This window comes from Amphiura filiformis, chromosome 12 (genome assembly GCF_039555335.1).
Source record: "Amphiura filiformis chromosome 12, Afil_fr2py, whole genome shotgun sequence".
In the NCBI taxonomy this organism is placed as follows: domain Eukaryota; kingdom Metazoa; phylum Echinodermata; class Ophiuroidea; order Amphilepidida; family Amphiuridae; genus Amphiura; species Amphiura filiformis.
Window position 1 is genome coordinate 29,575,160 of NC_092639.1, and position 18,851 is coordinate 29,594,010.

The following is an 18,851-nucleotide window of genomic DNA, read 5'->3' on the forward strand; positions in this document are numbered from 1 at the left end:
CACTAGTGGGCAAAGTTTTTTTTGTCTCACTAGTGGGCAAGGTTTTTTCCGTCACACTAGTGGGCAAAGTTTTTTTGTCTCACTAGTGGGTAAAGTTTTTTTTGTCTCACTAGTGGGTGATTTTTTTAATAACTTCCCATGCTCTCATGGAAATCAAATGGTGCGCCCCTTAGTTTTACTGATAGTATGTCAGTATAGCTCCATATTAGGGAACAAACCAAAAGATCGATTTAGGGGGGAGGGGGTAAAAATACTTGGGATTACGTTTGTAAAAAAACATCGGTCTGAAGAATGTGTCATTATTATTATTATGTCAACATTTTCAACATTTCATTATTACGTTTCTGGCAGGAAGGGAGGAGGTCGGCTGAGAAATGAAACTAGTTATGTTTATAGGACGTCATCAATCTTTTGGTTTGTTCCCTTATATGGTAAACATTTATCAATGAATACTTCTGTGCAAAACAAGCAGGTCATGTTCTGTGAAGTTGTTTTGAAAATACCTGGGACAAATAAGTGAAAAAAATCCCAAGTCTGTTTCCTGTGGCATGGGCACATTGTATACTGGTGGCAGTTTGTTGTACATTACAATTTTGTAAGAATATCATAGCAGGGAATGGGGAAACGGGATGAAAACAAATCTTGTTGTTATATAGATAATAATGATATATGTTTACAAACAGCTTGTTTTCTTGTAATTAAAAAGCAAACAATACTAAATAAGTAAATATTAATATTTGTTTTCGTGTTGGGGGAAGAAAACACAACAACAGCTGCTTTCTTCATTAGACTTTTCATACCTGTCACAGATAACAAGACTTTTTTCATTTTTGGCCCAAGACCAACAAATTAAAAATTTAGGTAAAAAAAATTGCATCAAAAAAACATAAGAAGATTTATGATTGCCTGAAAATAATCATTTCTTATTACAACAGTAATTTACATAATAACAAAAACACACACATAATAAATATACAAATTACAAATTATACCCATTACCTTTATCCGGTTCGCCTTCCCCACTAGGGGTGTTGAACTGTATCAAGAAGAAGAAGAAGATCCAATATATCCAAAAGTAAAAATTAAACAACACAAGTCAATTTTTCAAAAGCATTTCTAACAACCAGCCATAAAAAACTCCAAATAGAAACTTGGCCGAGCGTGATCTATATTTTTTTAGTGCCCATTTTGCTTTTTAGAAAAGATTATACAATTAAAGATCAAAATGAGCAGAAATTTGCATGCTTTTGGCGTAAATTTGGATTGACCATGATTAGTAGTGTACAATCCTCCAAGATGTGATAGATCAAGTAATTTTTAATGACTGTAAGCACCCGTTTCCGCATGTTTTCTGGCAAGAAACTCTAGCATGATTTTGCATAGAGAGTATGCAAGTCCCAGATATTACCAACTTTGGGGTCCAGTTGTAAAAAATAATGACCTATTGTTTTTCCTAGTCAGAGAAAACAGGCAAGGTCTGATCAGGCTATTCCAGTTGAAATCCATACACCCCTTATGGAAAAAATTACTTTAATCTCCCACACAGGGGGTGTATATTACAAATGGAGTCACCCATTCAGGTACCTCCATTTGAAATTCACACTCCCTGTGCAGGAGATTAAGGTCATGTCTTCCATAAGGGGTGTATGGATTTCAACTGGAATAGCCCACTTCAACCATCATTTGGAATGCCCTACCAGCACATCATCGTTAAGCAGGAAAAATCTCGTATGTGTCATTGGCCCCTGAACATGTTTTAAACAAAACCTCCTATGTAACCTGTTGGCAGTTTTGTTTTAAACATATTCAGGGGCCACAAGCACATAGGTGGTTTTTCCTGCCCAACGACGACATGTGGTAGCTTCCAACCAGGACGTCCTTGGCTTTATAAGTTTCCTGCATACGATGTATCACTACAAAGATCGCTCTGATAAATTGTATAGGTCATGGCACCTGTTTTTATTACAAGCGGTGGCTGGTATTCATTAAGCACTCTTCTGATTGTATCAACACCAATGTCCAATGTTTTTGTCTTCTCTTGTATAGCACCATAAAAAGTCAACATCACACAAATATGGGTAAAAATTGCAACAAATATTACAACATCCTGATAGTCATGGAATGTGTATTCTGGGTTAGAGAACAAACTAAAATTTCCATGACGTCCTATAAATCAAAGTGCTTTCGTTACGAAGCTAACCCCTCCCACTCAAGGAAACGCAAGTGTGAAATGTTGAAAATTCTGACCCAAAAGCTCAACTTTGACCAATATCTTAACTAGTCTTTTTTGTAGGTGTACTCTTGAATTTTTTACCCCCTCCCCCAACGAAAGGACTTGTTTATTGGACATCATTGAACTTTTGTTTTTGCTAGACTTCAAACTTCTTAAACCCTCTACCGGCAGACCCAGTCTCAGCATGCCTTAATATAACTACAGTGACTACCACTACAACTATAGCAGATTCAACCCATCATGGAACGTTTTTCAAAGAAATTCAGACTACCGGGCGATCATGCACATCACGCCATACATGACTGGCAGATGATTGACCGGCAGCCTGGATTTGTTGGAAAAACTATAGCAGATGCAACCCATCATGGAACGATTTTCAAAGAAATTCAGACTACCGGGCGATCATGCACATCACGCCATGCATGACTGGCAGATGATTGACCGGCAGCCTGGATTTGTTGGAAAAACGTCTCACGATGGGTTGAATCTGCAGTAAGTTGATGCACAATTTTGGTTCCATGACAAAAATATTCAAGACTAAAATGTTATGCTTCAACTTAATGCAATCAGATATGTGGAACAAGTGTATTGTAAATTACATACAATAATATGTATAGTGGACAACAGTGTCTCAAAAGTGCCAACAGGTAGCAAACCTTGTTTCTAACCACTTGGGTACAGGATAAAGCCATAATGTACGATCTTTTAAAATAAGTTTGGTACATTTTTTAAAATCCTGATTTTTTTTGGGCATATTTGTAATGTTTACACATGTCCCAACTTTACAGTACACCTAATTGAATTCAGTCAAATTCATTCTGTTTCTAAGACAACAGAGCATGTTTGTATTAAAGTCATTTATATCATGATCCCACATAGAACACCACAGTTAAGCTTAGATAGGCTTAGATAGTAAGTGAGTTTGCTTTCATTTTACCTCAATAGTTTGTCTGAGAATGACCAGAAAACTTTCTTGACACTAATTTGTTACTAATAATATTTTGTAATATTTGGCAATAAATAACCAAATTTGACCAAAATCTTATATTACGGCTTTAATATTTGAGGATAAGAGCTGACTTGATACAAACTGAATACCTGAACACACTACTGACATACTGTGCACAAATTTGCATTGCATTTTTCGGCTAGAAGTGGCTAGAAGCCTTAAAGTTTTATCAATATAAGTTAAACTGATAAAAAAAAATGGGGTTATAATGTCCTCAACGGATACTATCGCCACAGACTTGCACATAATACACATTTTTACAACATCAAAAAGCCACAACTAAAAAATGCACCCAAATTCTTTCATGAAATTTGCACACAATGTTTTTCAAACACCATTCAATAATGCACTAATCAGTGCCCATTCTTTGACATTTAAAACATGGGCTATTCCAGTTAAAATTCATCAGTGGTGTAGCCAATCCAGTGGCAGCTGCCCCCTCTGTGAGAAGTCTTGCCCTCCGTTCCCCCCTGTGGGATACTGGCCACCCTAATATTTAAGATGTTAGGCATTTTTTGTACTTTTTAGCCCATTTTCATCAAAGTTTGGCCCCTTGAAAGGTGCCTTGCCCCGCCCTAAGTGCTGGCTACGCCTCTGAAATCCATACACCCCTTTGGAAGACATAACCTTAATCTTCTACACAGGATTCACTCATTAAGGTAACCTTCATTTGAAAATCACACTCCCTGTCTGGAAGATTAAGGTCAGCTATAGATTTCAACTGGTATAGACCAATGTCTGCTCTTTAACAAGTGTGCAGTCTTCTGAAATTGATGGCACACATCTTGAGCCAACTTTTATTGGTGCAAAGTACAAATTGCTATAAACAGGCTGAGGTATGACAGTGGGAATAAAGGTACCGGTATAGAGAATCATAACGATACAAGGTGACATTGGCCGCAGTAGCATGGTGGTGAATATGCTAGTCTGTAAGGACTGTCGATATATCGATAATAATCAATTGAGCAATTGTCCTAGGTCAGGTGATGATATCGTACTACTGGGGTTCCAAGCAGAAAGGCTTTCAATGCCAGCAATGAATGAAAAAACTGAGGGATGAACTAATGGTTATCATAGACGATACAAGTAAAATTGGGAGGATAATTGATTTATCGATTTTGATCAATATTGAGTGGCCAATATATCGATTTTTAAATAAATCCTGACATCGACAGTCCTTACAGTAGTCTGGCCCAACAAGAACATTATTTCTAATATGAAACACACACAGATAATTTCAGAAATTGAAGTCAAGATTGACATTAATATTACAGTAATAATACAATAGTTTACAGTTACTACCAGAATGGTGCTAGTCCAGTTGAAATCCATACACCCCCTGATGGAAGACATTGCCTTAATCTTCCATACAGGAAGTGTAAAATTTCAAATGGGGCTACCTGAATGGGTGAGTCCGTTTGAAATCTACACCCGCTGTGTGTGAGATTAAGGTTATGTCTTCCATAAGGGGGTGTATGGATTTCAAATAGATCAGCCATACCAGATTGGTGTATAACTGCATAATGTTTGATTTTGACTGATCAGTGCCACAAGTGGTAAGTGTAATAGCTGCCATGTGTAACTGCCATGTGTAGATGAGTACAATATACTATGTGTAAATTACCAAATGTTCACAGGGCAGCCATTGCACTTAGCAGTTGATTTGTACTCAAGGTCAGTGACTTCGAGCACCAAGATTAAAAACCTTTCCCTAGAGAAGTCCTTATCAGATGGCTATTAACCCTGTAATGCTATTAGCCCTGTGATAAGGACTTCCGTGTTGGAAGATAACATTCCACTCAACAATACTTATTATATATCATTTTAAAAACTAATTCATTCCTATTCATACATGTGCTTTTTGACATTTTGTTGCCTATAATATAATCTTACTTTTCCCTCTGCACTTACAATATATTCTCTCTATCAAGGCCATCCCAAAAATTGTTTGATTGGCTTAACCCGACCTACCCTAAATAGAATTCTGATCCTGAATATTTTTTATTTAATTTAATTTGAATTTGATATATTATGGATAATAAATCCATGCTCTAAAAATGGTAATTTGTGATCATTTGAAGTTAAAAATAAAGAAAATATGCTTTTCAATTGTCTCAAGATATCTGCGTGTATTTTTTTTACGTTACCCCAATCAAACAATTCTTGTTTTAGGCCTAAGCTTCATCATCTTGTAAATGATCTATACTTTATACTCTTTATATTGCCAATTTCATTAATGCACAACTGTTTGAATTCATTCATAAACATGTGATTTCTACGCTTCCTAACCAGACATATTGATAAGAAGAATTTGCTGTGGCGTTGTCGAGATAATTTTTGGATGTCGACATGTTGGAATAATGAGATCCTGCAGGCACATATTACCAATGCAATAGAACCAAATTAATTTGATCTTTCATCGATGCTTGGTCGATCCTTATTATTCACAAAATCAATCAAATGACTATACTTAATTGTAATTACACAATGAATCTGTGCATTTAATGATATTGACCACTACAAATTTACCAGTAATTAATTAGTTGATAGTTCATTAATTACAAGCATCGATCCAAAGATCATTTGGTTCTGGTGCCTAACATAACCACTGTAACAACCATTCAACAAAACTTATAGTATTTGGCAAGCACCTTCAGTAGTGCCTTGCTCTTCCATTATCGCGTAAAAAAGAACTAGGTCACGCCTGGACCATGCAGATTGTTCGGCGAATAAGGTGCTGATGTGATGGAGACGTGATTTAATTAGCCAATCACAACCCCACTTTTGTGTTTTAAACAGCGCCTAATCAGCAGACTGCCGAAGGACCTTGCCAAGTACTATAGTCATCATTAACATTTAACAGGCCTCTGTTTATTACATAAAATCAAAAATCATACTCTATTATTGATTTCAATATATATATAAATTTCAATAAATAGATAATCAATAACAAGTACAACTTGATCCTGATGATAAAATAAATTTCATCTATATGTCATCACATGAAGAGCTTATTTCCAAACTGTGTGAAGTCCACAACCCCATGTGTCTCATTTACTTGTTTGATACAATCACAATTACCTTGACAAGTTTGACATTAGCAACAGTGAGTTGTACCCTCTACAAGCTATTATTTACCATGACAATGCTGCATAACAATATGCATATGCAGACTATTGTTCTCATTTGGGAAACAAAGGCCCACACAGTATTGTTACTATGCGTTTGCTTTGTAATGGTGCATTCAACTGAAACTATAATACCTATAGCATTGCAATATCGCACAGGGAAATCAGATACATGGGTTTGTGGACTTAACACGGTTTGGAAATAAGCTCTTCACATGTGGACTAGATAATAACCTTATTCTGTGCTTAAAACATAACCACAAAATAGAGCTGTTATATGAAATAATCAAGTTGGGCTATTCCAGTTGAAATCCACCCCCCATGGAATACATGACCTTAATCTTCCACACAGAGAGTGTGAATTTCTAACGGGGCTACCTGAATGGGTGATTCCATTTGAAATCTACACCCCCTTCTGTGGGAGATCAAGGTCATGTCTTCCATAGGTGTATATGGATTGCAACTGGAATAGCCCAATAAACCGACACTTTGTTCCACGTTGGAGTTTGGTAGTGACGTCGGTGCCTTTTTAAGCGGCTGCTCTGCAAACGTTATGACAAACCACTCTGGTACGAGTGTGCATACGCTCTGCATGATTAGCTTGGTTCACACGTTTCAATGCCGTAACCAGCGAAATATGTGCAGAAAGTCACTACCAAACTTGAGGCGATAATGAAGTACAGTGCCAGTTGTACCCTGTTTCAGTTTAGTATAGGCTGAATCCAAGTACCCTGCATTCCGATTCCACGACGGACACATGTCTAGGACATAAAATCATTTCACAAAGAATATCACAATCTCACCTCTAGTAGAAGACCAGCCTGTAGAGTTCGTGACTAACTCATAGAACAAAGATTTGAAAGTTATTTTGGGATCTTTGATTGATTCTGAATCAATTTAGCTTGGGCTCACCTCCTGAAACTTCCGGGCATTCCAGGGAGGGGTCAATCAAGGTTACATGGGGGTCAAATGTTCAGAATGCTCCAATTATGTCAAGTAATATATCAAATTTCTCGTATGGTCATGAGGACTCCAAAAATGTATAGTTTGTTATGTGTCAGACCTTTCAAGAAGGTGCTATGACGAAAAATGTTCATAGGTCAACGACCTTTTTGAATTCTGACCATAGTTAACAACATCCGATTTCGGTGTCTAATTATATGTTTTCTTGCATGAGAAATACAACTACGCAACTTAAAAAACTGTACAAGGAACCGATGACCTCCTAATTACAATATGGATGCTTTTGGCAGCTATGTTGCAAAAGATGATCTGCACTAGGCTCTGCCATTAAGGGGTTTAAGCAGGGGTCCACTGTGACCATCCACAGACTAAAGTCTTAGCTATACAAGAAGAATTTGTGGGGGACAAGTGCCAACCCTGCTCTACACCTATCATCATCAAATACACGTACTGAACATTTCAGCTGCTGTGGATTCTAAATTTACGACCTCAGCATAAATATGACATTTTAACAATTCTAGCATTCGCTAAATTATTATTATTATTATCATTTATTTTTGTTGTTGCAAAGATGAGAACCCTATACGATCACAAAGTTGTGATATTTTGGATTGATTCTATTACGTTTTCTATTATTCTTAATTCTTCATACCTATTTTTCAAATTACAAATGTCTGATGTTGGACTATCTGATCAAGTCATACAAATGTAACATACATTCTGTATGTTAACTGAGTATATACTGTAGAATTCCATGTATGAGCATATGTGCCTCTAAATGAGTCACTGTTTTTATGGAAGAGTCAGACATCCCAGAAAGGCAAACATCCTCCACAAAAACATTACTTGGAGTTTGAGCAACTATATTACTGACACAGGCAGCTGTGCACACATGTATTTTCTGTGGAGGGTGTCTGTCTTTCGTCTCTTTTGTCAAAAAACACTCATTTAGATATGCTTATAGATGAATTCACAAAAGCACTACCTGAAAATGCCACATCTCAATGAGCAGCTACTGCCTGTATGTAGGTTTTGGGTTATTCCAGTTGCAATCCAATTACCTTAATCTCTCACACAGGGGTGTAGCTTTCAGATGGAGTCACCCATTCAGGTAATCCTATTTTAATTCACACTCCCTGTGTGGGAGATTTAGGCCAGGTCTTCCATAGAGAGTGTATGGATTTCAACTGGCACAGCCCACTGGCTGTGGTTCACAACCCTGGGTTAACAACATTGCAAATTTATACCAAATAGAGTAGACAACAGAGTGCTCAATTTGGATGCAGTGTCAGGCATTCCTTGTTTTACATATGTCTGTAAGGGGACAAAAAAACAAACCCTATTTTACGGACCCGACCGACCCAAATTTTAGGTTTTGGGAGAATTCGTTTTTAGTTTTGCTAAAATCATATAAAATCAGCCGTTTTTTGGTCAAAATTGATTAATTTTGACTGAAATTTTTTGAAAAATATGTTGCACAAAATCATCAAATTTTTGCCAGATTTGTCAAGTTTTTGGTGATACTTTAGGGTCATTTTAATAAAATCCTGACCACCGATCCTACTTGTAAAGTCTGTCCGCCCATAAAACAGGGTTTTTTTTATGTCGCCAAGGTGGGATTTATATGATGCATAAATTAATAAAGGTCAGAATATTTTTCTGATCCGAGTAAAGAACTAGGAATAAAAATATGGCACATTTTGTCATTTTTCTACCCAGTACAAACTATAACAAGAATGAAAACATCTTTGTGCATCATTTTATTTTGTGTGTGCTGATCACTCCTTTAATTGACACTTACCTATTATATCATCATAAAGATAATTAAATAACTAGTACATTTTGGATCCTGACGATCAAACTTCATCGACGTCACCTACCGCCTTGTTCTGCCGTTAACAGCCCGCGGAAAAGCGCCTCCATGTTAAAAAGTTGAACTCTAACTTGTTCATTATATTGTTTTTTGCCCGCTTCATAGAGCAAAGCAAAGTATCTAGTGGTCAATTCACCTTGTTTCGCTTCAAAATAAGTTAAATCCGAGTAACCCGCTTTACCAGTAGCTACGTCCCACGCCTCGCTCCATGACTGGCCTCCGTCCACGCTGAGCCGGACGGCGAGGTTCTTTCGATCCACGTTGTCGGCTGGGTTTGAGAATAACAGCCACCTGTTGTGTGGTGTGTTGACTCCTGGCAGGGCTGGGAAAGAAATCACACTAGCCTGAGAAAGAAATTAAAGATAGTGATAAGATTGTGGTTAGAATTATCACAAGGTTTCAACAGAGTGGCCATTGCAATACACTAAGCCAGAAAGGAAACTTCAATACTCTACTCTAAACACATGTTAGTAATCAAGCAGTTGTGCAACTGACACAACAGCAAAATGCACTGGCATTGAACAGTTTCCTGGACAACATTCACAGCCCAATAATTGGCACCCAGCACAAGAAATCTGTGAGAATGCGTATAAGATCCTTACACAGATGACAATTTCCAAAGAGTAAGTGGAATAGTGTGGAACGGGGCTGATTTCTGCTTTTCACACATTTTCTTCAAGAAACAGGTCTTGTTCTACACTTTTCCACTTACTCACAGATTTCTTGTGCTGGGTGCCATTTATTAGGCTGTGAATGTGGTCCAGGTAGCTGTTCCATGTCATTGCATTTTGCTATTGTATCAGTTGGACAACTGTTTGGTTACTGACATGTGTTTAGAGTAGAGTATTGAAGTAATCCTGTGTGTAATTTTGGTTCATTTTGATGCACTGGATTTTAAGATATGACCTTGTTAAAAATTATGTGTTTCTTTTTTGAAAGGAGAAATTGTGATTATAAGACTGAATTTTCAATGTTCCAGTTAAATGCTAATTTGTGATTTTAGCATCATAATCTTAGGGTATGGTTCAACTGACATCTATGAAGTAAGCTTATTTCCAAAGTTTATTCGGACACTGAATTTATGAGTTGCCCATACAGTGGCTCCGAACCGCCCCCCCATTGAGCCAGGTACCATTGGGCTCCCCACAATATTTAACATCTTCTGGAGTCCCTAGGCTATACTGTGTTGTAATCTTGGGCTGTCGACACAATGATAATACAAATTGGAAGATATCTTTGTCGAATGACCTAATCTACACGCCAGCTCATGTACACTATCATGATGTAATCCCAGGTTTCTGATGGTAAACAAATCTCATTTGTTTCCCAGGAAAACAGCAGACAGCAGGCCAGACAATGGCCCGATCATGCATGTTTTTTTTTTTTTGGGGGGGCTTTGGGGCGCCACCCCAGGGTAAAAGCAGGGGCGGCCAAAACGAAGGGCGGCGGAAGAAGGCGGGCGGCAAAAAGAGGGATGGCGGAAGAAGAAGGGACGGCAAAAAGAATTATTAAAGAAAAAAGGGCGGAAAAATGTGAAAAAGTATAAAAAATTGTGAAAAAATGGTACTATACATCAAAATGTGTTGCTTTTAGGGCGCTGGCGCCTATAAATAATCTTTTTTTTTGCTCTTCACTTTTTCAAACCACCGAAAAAAAAAATTGGGTCAACCTTTTCGGGCTGTTGAGGAAGGGGCGCACAATTGAATTTTCTTCAGCTCCCCGGGGTAGGAGCGGCCACGGTACGCCACTGCCGATAGTAACATGAGTAGCTTTATTTCACCTTTAAGGCATGGATACTCTTACAAATATGGGCTAACTTCCCCGCACACCATCCAATTATGCCATGCATAAATAGGACTACAACTGGTATCTACTAGTCAGTTTATACTTTCATTTCCACATCTGGTTTTTTTTCCAAAGTGTGGCTTTTAGTAGTTTTTATAGTACATGGCAATTGTTGTGCTAATGTAGACCACATGTTTAGGAATAAATAACTGGAGTCAAGGGTCTGTCTTAGGTAACGGTTAGCACGATTAGATGGGGTGATGGGACCTCTGCTATTGTTATAACATTGAAATTACATAATGTTCATTTAGATATTCAATCATGTTTCACCGTTGTTAATCACCGTTTAACAACGAAAAGAAGCTAAATATCGTATAATTCACATGATTATTTCATGAGTTAATCAGTTAATCATTGCCACTCAGTCTTACAAAAACTTTGATAATTTCTCTGTTGATATCAGCAATAAAACTACAGAATTAAACTGCATGTTTAGCCACTGCCTGAAAATGCTGAATTCATTCAACATCTAAAGCTTGCATACGCAACACAGGTTCCAGGCATGACAAATTTTACGCGCTCTCACGTAACGAGTAGTCTCGCTCGCGTTCACATATACTTCAGTAAAAGTGTTGTGATGTGCCCTGAGTAATTTAATTTGATGATTTATCTTTGAGTGATGACATTTTGGGGGAATTCCCCTCTCAAATTGAGCAAAACAAATTGAAATTGGAATATTTGGAAACCCCCCTGAGATTGTAAAGTGAAGATGACATCATACTGGGATTTCCCCTCAGGAAGTGATGTAATGAGAAAGGTTAATGTTATAATTAAGGCTTTGGAATTCCCAAGATCACATTTGGCTATTAATATTTGGGATTTCCCCCTGCTTGATATATAAGAAAATGTAAACACAATTACTGTCACAGTTGATGGTGTTGATCTGGGCTAGCTAGCTAATATGCTTACAGTCCAATTCCTTCAAAGAAAGGAAATTGCAAACCAGAAATGTTTTATGTAGTCAAAGTACCACTATTTACCAGTGTTGTCGGAGAAGATCTAGAATACGTCAAAGAACGTTATTCTTCCAAGAAAGGAATATATATTCTTCTGTCGACTTGCTGAAGTCTGGTGTTTTGATTCAACGCAACTGTCAATATAAGTGGGGACAACTGCATCGCAGTCCTGCTTCCTGAAGATATTGTGTGAAAGGTGGAAATAGCACCAAGTTTGAAGAAAGCAGCGCAAGGATTAAGGCGTTTGGAGAACGGCGCAAGGAGATAAGAGTTTTGTGTGAGGATTTTATTCGAAAGGATATTTATCAATGCAAGTGTACAAAGGACTTCGCTGATTTTCGCAGGACAAGTAAATAGGGATATATTACATCAGTCGTCCAGAACATTGCAAGAACTTTATGATCACCAAGAAGAAGAATGCTTAATCGTTTCCCCAGTATAATTATAAGTAAAGTAGGTAATGGGGATACACATCCTGCACAAGAACAAATAAACACAATGGGGAACGATTGCTCGCTACAAGAGGAAACTGAATATATTTAATAAGAAAGAATGAACAGTTTAACCAACCCAAAGTGTTACAATTAAACATGACAACAAATAAACACAAATCCTGACCGGCACACAACCCAACTTGAAAAAAAAGCAAGGGAATGTGCCGGCATGGGAATCAAACCCACGACCTTCCGATCTCTAGACGGACGCCTTATCCATTAGGCTACCAGCTCCCACTGATAAACGGTGGTTAAAGCTGGGTCTAATGTTATAGCAGTCATGGTATACAATACACACACACAAGTATTACGCAAGTACGCATGTGCAGGAGATCATTATTGATGCTTAATCGTTTCCCCAGTATAATTATAAGTAAAGTAGGTAATGGGGATATGCATCCTGCACAAGAACAAATAAACACAATGGGGAACGATTGCTCGCTACAAGAGGAAACTGAATATATTTAATAAGAAAGAATGAACAGTTTAACCAACCCAAAGTGTTACAATTAAACATGACAACAAATAAACACAAATCCCGACCGGCACACAACCCAACTTGAAAAAAAAAGCAAGGGAATGTGCCGGCATGGGAATCGAACCCACGACCGTTTCTAAAAGTTCTAAATAGTTAAAGAGTGATTATATTTGATTATTGTGTATGTGCATTTGTTGTCATATATTGTACCAATAATAACGTGCTTTCAATTAAAGACTTAGATTTTGTTAGCTTAATCAAACAGTGTATTTGTGTTGTGCATTCGTGTGAGTTCGGGTAAAAGGTGATTTTGGCCTTGAGTCAAGTACGACTCGTAACAGTGAGTATTTATCACAGATTAACAACGGTTGGCTCCTGTGCAAAGGTATAGGAGGAGTTGTTGAATGTTTTTTAAAGTGTGAAGGATGCCACCAAATCCTACTTTGATAACGCAAGCCCTGATTAAGTGCAGTTGCATAGTGTGATCCCCTACTTTATTTTATTATCAAGATGCATGTACTGGCAAGTTTGAAAGATAACTATTTACCCCATGAGAACTACCTGCCGATTGGCCAAAAAGAAGTTTTCATTATCAATTGGACCAATCAGCAACATTGTTAGAATAATTTCACCACACAAAAAAATTGGGGTGAATTATTTTCAAAGCTCCATTCTAATTGGTGATTAATATGAAGATATCATGTAATTGACCAATCAGAGGCAATGTTAGATCGGCAGGTAGTTCTCAGGGGATTAAAACATGAAATAACTTACCGCACATCCACCTGCAGCTCTTGGTACCCACACCAAGCCTTCACGTTTGAAGCCTGGCTCAGGCAACCTTCTCACTAATTCCATATCAGTGAGGGTGATACCGCCGTCAAAACTGAATGTGTGTGAACGAGGATGAGCTGCAAATAATGTGCGTGCATTTAAGTAGACAACACCTCCTGATAACTCGGCAGCCTGTGAACAACGAAAGAATATATCATCAATTTAGCAACACTAAATATGAAAAGTATAGGATTTGATAACATGAACATTTGATTCTTTTCCCTCAAGACAACCAAGCAGGCATGAGAATGATCATCCATGAAAAAACCTATTAAGTTTGAAAAAGCATGTGAAATGAGGCTAAAAAGGCCAAAAACGGGCTGAAATTAAAAGAAAGTGCGGAAATTTAGACCACAAAAATGCAGGAAATCCTGCAAAAGCAGGGAAATTCTCATGCCTGACCGAGGGAGACATATTTTTATTTTTCATCATGATTTGAACCTGGGACACATGGGTATCTAACCAGCAGTGAAACCAACTGAGCTAACAAAACGAAGCAAGTAGCTTTGAAGCGTAATAGTACAAATAGGCCCAAGATTCTAAATCCTAATTTAGTAATATTTATCCATCAGCATGCGGCAATAAACATGCAGTTTGGTAGCTTGTTGTGTTCCAGCATGCTGAAGAAATTTGTTCATGCAAAATTGTGTAAAAAATTCTCGAAAAAAATGTTGACTGATTCTATTCAGAAATAAAATTAAGAAGCTTCCTTTAGCTAATATTCCACAGAAAATGCACCCACCAAAATTCTTAAAACACAACCATAAAAAATTGTTTCTACACTTTCATTCACCTCAAGTTTGGTTGTGACGTTAATGCTTTTTCTTGCTGCAAGCGTGCTGACAAACCGACCTTGTATGTGTGTGCTGCTTGATTAACTTTAAATGCACGATACGATACTGTGACCAGCAAAATGCGCACATAAATCCCTACCAAACTTAAGGTGAACCACAGTTTATACTGACACTATTTCAGGTTGAAAGTAATTAAGGAACCCTTACACCAGGAAAGCAGATGATAGTATTACCTATGCCTAATTGACTAAACAACCAATTGGAATATTTGACATTGGAACATTCAACAAAAGAATTCGAGGTATAACCCAACACCGCTAATAAAGTGGAAGACAATCTATATAACCATGTGCAAATAAATACCTATATGAAATGGTGAAATCTGAAATACAAGAATGATCATCATGAAACGTGTTATTAGTGCAAAAAAAAAAAAAAAAAAAAAAAAAAATGTAAAAAAAAATCGAGAGGTATATCAAATTTTTGATTCTGATGCTTATATTTCGACTTATGTCCAAATTCATTGATCCACTGTAATTACCAGTGTATTCATATTGGTGAGAGGCCAAAAGGCATTTAAAATCACTATTCACTTGTACATGTGGAAAATAGTACCTGTATCTCATTGGGATGAATAGGTTGTCCGTTGTCGTCGCGATTGAACGGTGTGCGCCCTCCTACGTGCCAAGTGGTGCCGCCATCATCGCTGTACAAAACTTGGGAATAATTGGTGCAATTGCCGCACATTCCTGGAATGTCCACTACAAAATAAAACAAAAAATAATGCAGGTGTCAAACTGTGTACTCACATTCCTGCACTGCAGAAACTCATACTCCGCAACTTGAGGCCACCTGTTGAGCTATGAGTATTATTGAACTTTGACACTGGAAATCTTTAGAATTGGCTGCTCAATGTCAATGGGATTTTCAGTAAAATGCAGCTTTGAAAATGCTTTTTACTATACTATTAGGAACTGAAAATTTAATTTATTATAGTTCCGACTGATATTGCTTGATCGCATCACATTATGTATGTAAACGTTATGTGATGTTTGTGATATTTATAACCATGCATATAGGTATACCTACCCCCTCTAGAGGCTGTATAGGGTCATTTACCTTAAGGCCAATAAGATGGTACCAACCTAACGTAAAAAAACCCCACAACGTTCCATACTACTTGTTTTTACCCACATAACGACTCTGTGGTAAGTGCATACATACATGTATTATTTATGTTTTTATCCTTATTTTTACATAATAATAATTAGAGAGGGCGGCCTATCTGCTGTGTCATAGCATGACATCAGTCAATATGAGACATTAAATATTAAATGCGAGGATCCAGAGGATACATGCCTGAGAAAATATATAATAATTAAAGAAATGGAGCTCAGACAAACTGGCATTATAATAAAGGAGAGAAAAAATCAGAACCGTTCGGATTCGAACCAGCGTGCACTAACGATTACATGTCGTTGGCTCACCACCACTGCGCCATAACAGCTCATGGCGGATCAGCCGGCGAATAGAACATGTAATGATTTTATTCTCTTGTAAATGTCGCACGGCCAATATTTTTACATGTTTAACTTACTTCCATTTATGTCTCTGGTGAAGAAGTTTCCTGGTACAATAATTCTACCACAATCCATTTGTATTGAATGACCAGGACCTAAAAAGGAAGAGACAAATATATATATAAATAAAACAAAATGTGCTATAAAACAAAATTGAAGTCAGAGATAAAGAATCTTGTTCACGTCTGACGATCAACTCCCTACAACCCGTTATTGGTTAGTACCTTGTCAAAAGGAAGGTTGATTCATCTGGTGCTTTCATCAGAGAAAAGGATTCGAAGAAAATGGTGAACGATGTTGGTACTTTAACAGGGTAAAAAGCTAGTTGAAATCTAGGCTTTGTTGACGTGCTGCCTTCAGGATAGAAAGTTTCCTTATTAGCAAGACCTAACTTTTGAGAAGGTATGTTTGAAAGTGAAAAATTAGACAGATTCTCCTCATCATCCAGACCTAGAAATTGGTCCCACACCTTTCTCTTTTGTGTCTTCTGCTAAAGAGTTGGGTGTTTGGCTCCAAACTGACCTCAAATGCGATGGTTAAATTGACCATATGGGGAAGAATTCCAATAGAAGACTATACCTGCTTCGTTCTCTGTATAAGTTAGGGCTCATTTACTTGAGCAGTAAATAGGTGCATTGATACACTAGAAACTCTTGCTTTCGGATGAACCATTTCATTGGTCAAATGTGACATTGTCATAGCAGTTGTCAATATGGATTCCAGTTGAAATCCACACACCCCCTATGGAAGACATGACCTTTATTTCCCACACAAGGGGTGTAAATTTCAAATGGAGTCACCCAACTCCATTTGAAATTCACACTCCCTGAGTGGAAAATTAATATCATGTCTTCCACAGGGGATGTACGACTATTAACTAGAATAGTCCATTTAGTCTCTAGATCTTACCTGGAACAAAGAGAACCGGGAATGGTTTTATTTTGCCAATACTAGTCCCTGTGATATCTTGTGGTTCTGTCCATGTCACACCGATGTCGTAACTCTGCAACAGAGACACCAATGTGAAATTGTAATGATGAACAGGTACTATTGGTAAAATGATGATCAGTCCGGTACCAGCGCATTTTTCGGCGGTTAACGGGTACCAAATTGCAAAAAAAAAAAAAAAATTTGAATTTGAATGCATTTTGATATCATTATAAGAGCATGACATGAAAACAAAGTATCAATTTTCATATTAAAAACACAAAACATTGTGCAATTTTTAACAAAATTTTTTAGGTCAACCATGAATGATCCTAGCATTTAGGTCTAGGTCCAGGGACACTACAAAACCGAAAAAAACTTTTAAAAAGGGTATTTTCTGCCCGGGTAATGTAATCTCAGGCGGGTACCCGTCCGAAAATGCCAGCCTGAGCACTTGGTTTATCCGATTCCATGCTCGCTCTTACAGGTATTCTCCCGGATCTCATGTTTCCTCCTGCTTTCAAAAAATTGGTGATTAGTTGCTTGATTATCAAAAACTTCCATCACCCAATGGAATTTGGGGAGCTGTACAGATAATTGGTGGATGTTACAATCTAAGTGCGGATAGGTTTGCCCCAGGTTCGACTGCAATTTGCCTAGTTGATGCGATCTGATTGTGATGATTCATCATGGCAGCGAAATTATAGCACTTTGTATAAAAAGGCACTATATAAATCCGAAATTTACTTATTTAACACTTCCTACTATGCACAACACACAAATGGGACTATTTCCTTCCCTGCGAATCCGAAGATGGCCACCGTGGCATGAGCAGCCATCTTGGATGTGCAGTAAAAGTTGTAGTATGTTTTCCCTCAATATCCAAGATAGCTTGCCTGGGCTTGTCCCATTGGCGCATTGAGCAAGGAGTGTGATTTTTCTGTTGGTGCATTAGGAAGTGAGCGTAGGAAGTGTCAAACACTCTAGATAAAGCCTGTTTATACGGTAATATTTTATGGCTAAAACAGATTCAATCAACCATTTTATTATTACTATTCTGTATTCTCCATAGAAAATGACATTGAGTTATCTCCTCCAGGTAAGGCTGTCAACAAAGCATGAAATGTTTTGACTACAAACCCCCAATTAGTATGTCAGGAATACGAGGGGGTATCAAAAAGTTTTAGAAATCTAGAAGTGAAAGAGCTATATCAATGAAATTTTGTCAGTGCAATCACTGGTCCTTTTGTACATTATGGTCCAAAAATGGTCTCCTAGGTATGTTTACTTTTTTACAGGTGGCACTAGATGCCAATAACCCGCTGCCCCAGTAAACCCGCACAAACTGCAAGATTGAGAAAATTGAGGCAAGCAGCATTATTAAGATCCTGCTTTTGAAGCGTTGCAGTGCCTAGAAAATTGATGATGTGAAAGTTATCTTCGGTGGTGATTGTGATATGTCACTGTCGCTTTTTGGAAAAGGAACTTAATCATGCTGCATGCCTCAATTTTCTCCATTTTGCTGGTTATGCGGTTACATAGGCAGTTAGTGACATCTAGCTCCTGTAAAAAAAGTAAACATACTTATGAGACCATTTTTGCACCAATTGCACTGACAAAATTTCATTGATATAGCTCTTTCACTTCTGGGCGATTTCTAAAACTTTTGATACCCCTCGTAAGTAACTGATGACAGGAAGTATTTTAGTAACGATAAAGGTATCCTTTCCCCCCACT

General features: G+C 37.6%; 2 protein-coding genes across 3 annotated transcripts in view; one reads left to right on the forward strand and one right to left on the reverse strand.

The window, feature by feature from the left end:
- The window catches only part of LOC140166041 (uncharacterized), a 245,583-nt gene that overhangs the window by 77,565 nt on the left and 149,167 nt on the right, over positions 1-18,851 (forward strand). The gene's annotated exons all lie outside the window — the stretch shown is intronic.
- The window catches only part of LOC140166038 (sialidase-3-like), a 33,943-nt gene continuing 19,987 nt past the window's right edge, over positions 4,896-18,851 (reverse strand). For both annotated transcript variants that reach the window (XM_072189413.1, XM_072189412.1), the window contains exons 7-11: positions 17,097-17,190; positions 16,205-16,282; positions 15,223-15,368; positions 13,754-13,945; positions 4,896-9,550 (exon numbers count right to left, since the gene is read on the reverse strand). In XM_072189413.1, coding sequence (XP_072045514.1) covers positions 9,206-9,550; positions 13,754-13,945; positions 15,223-15,368; positions 16,205-16,282; positions 17,097-17,190 — 855 coding nt within the window. In that variant the 3' untranslated portion in view covers positions 4,896-9,205. The remainder of the gene's footprint in view (positions 9,551-13,753; positions 13,946-15,222; positions 15,369-16,204; positions 16,283-17,096; positions 17,191-18,851) is intronic.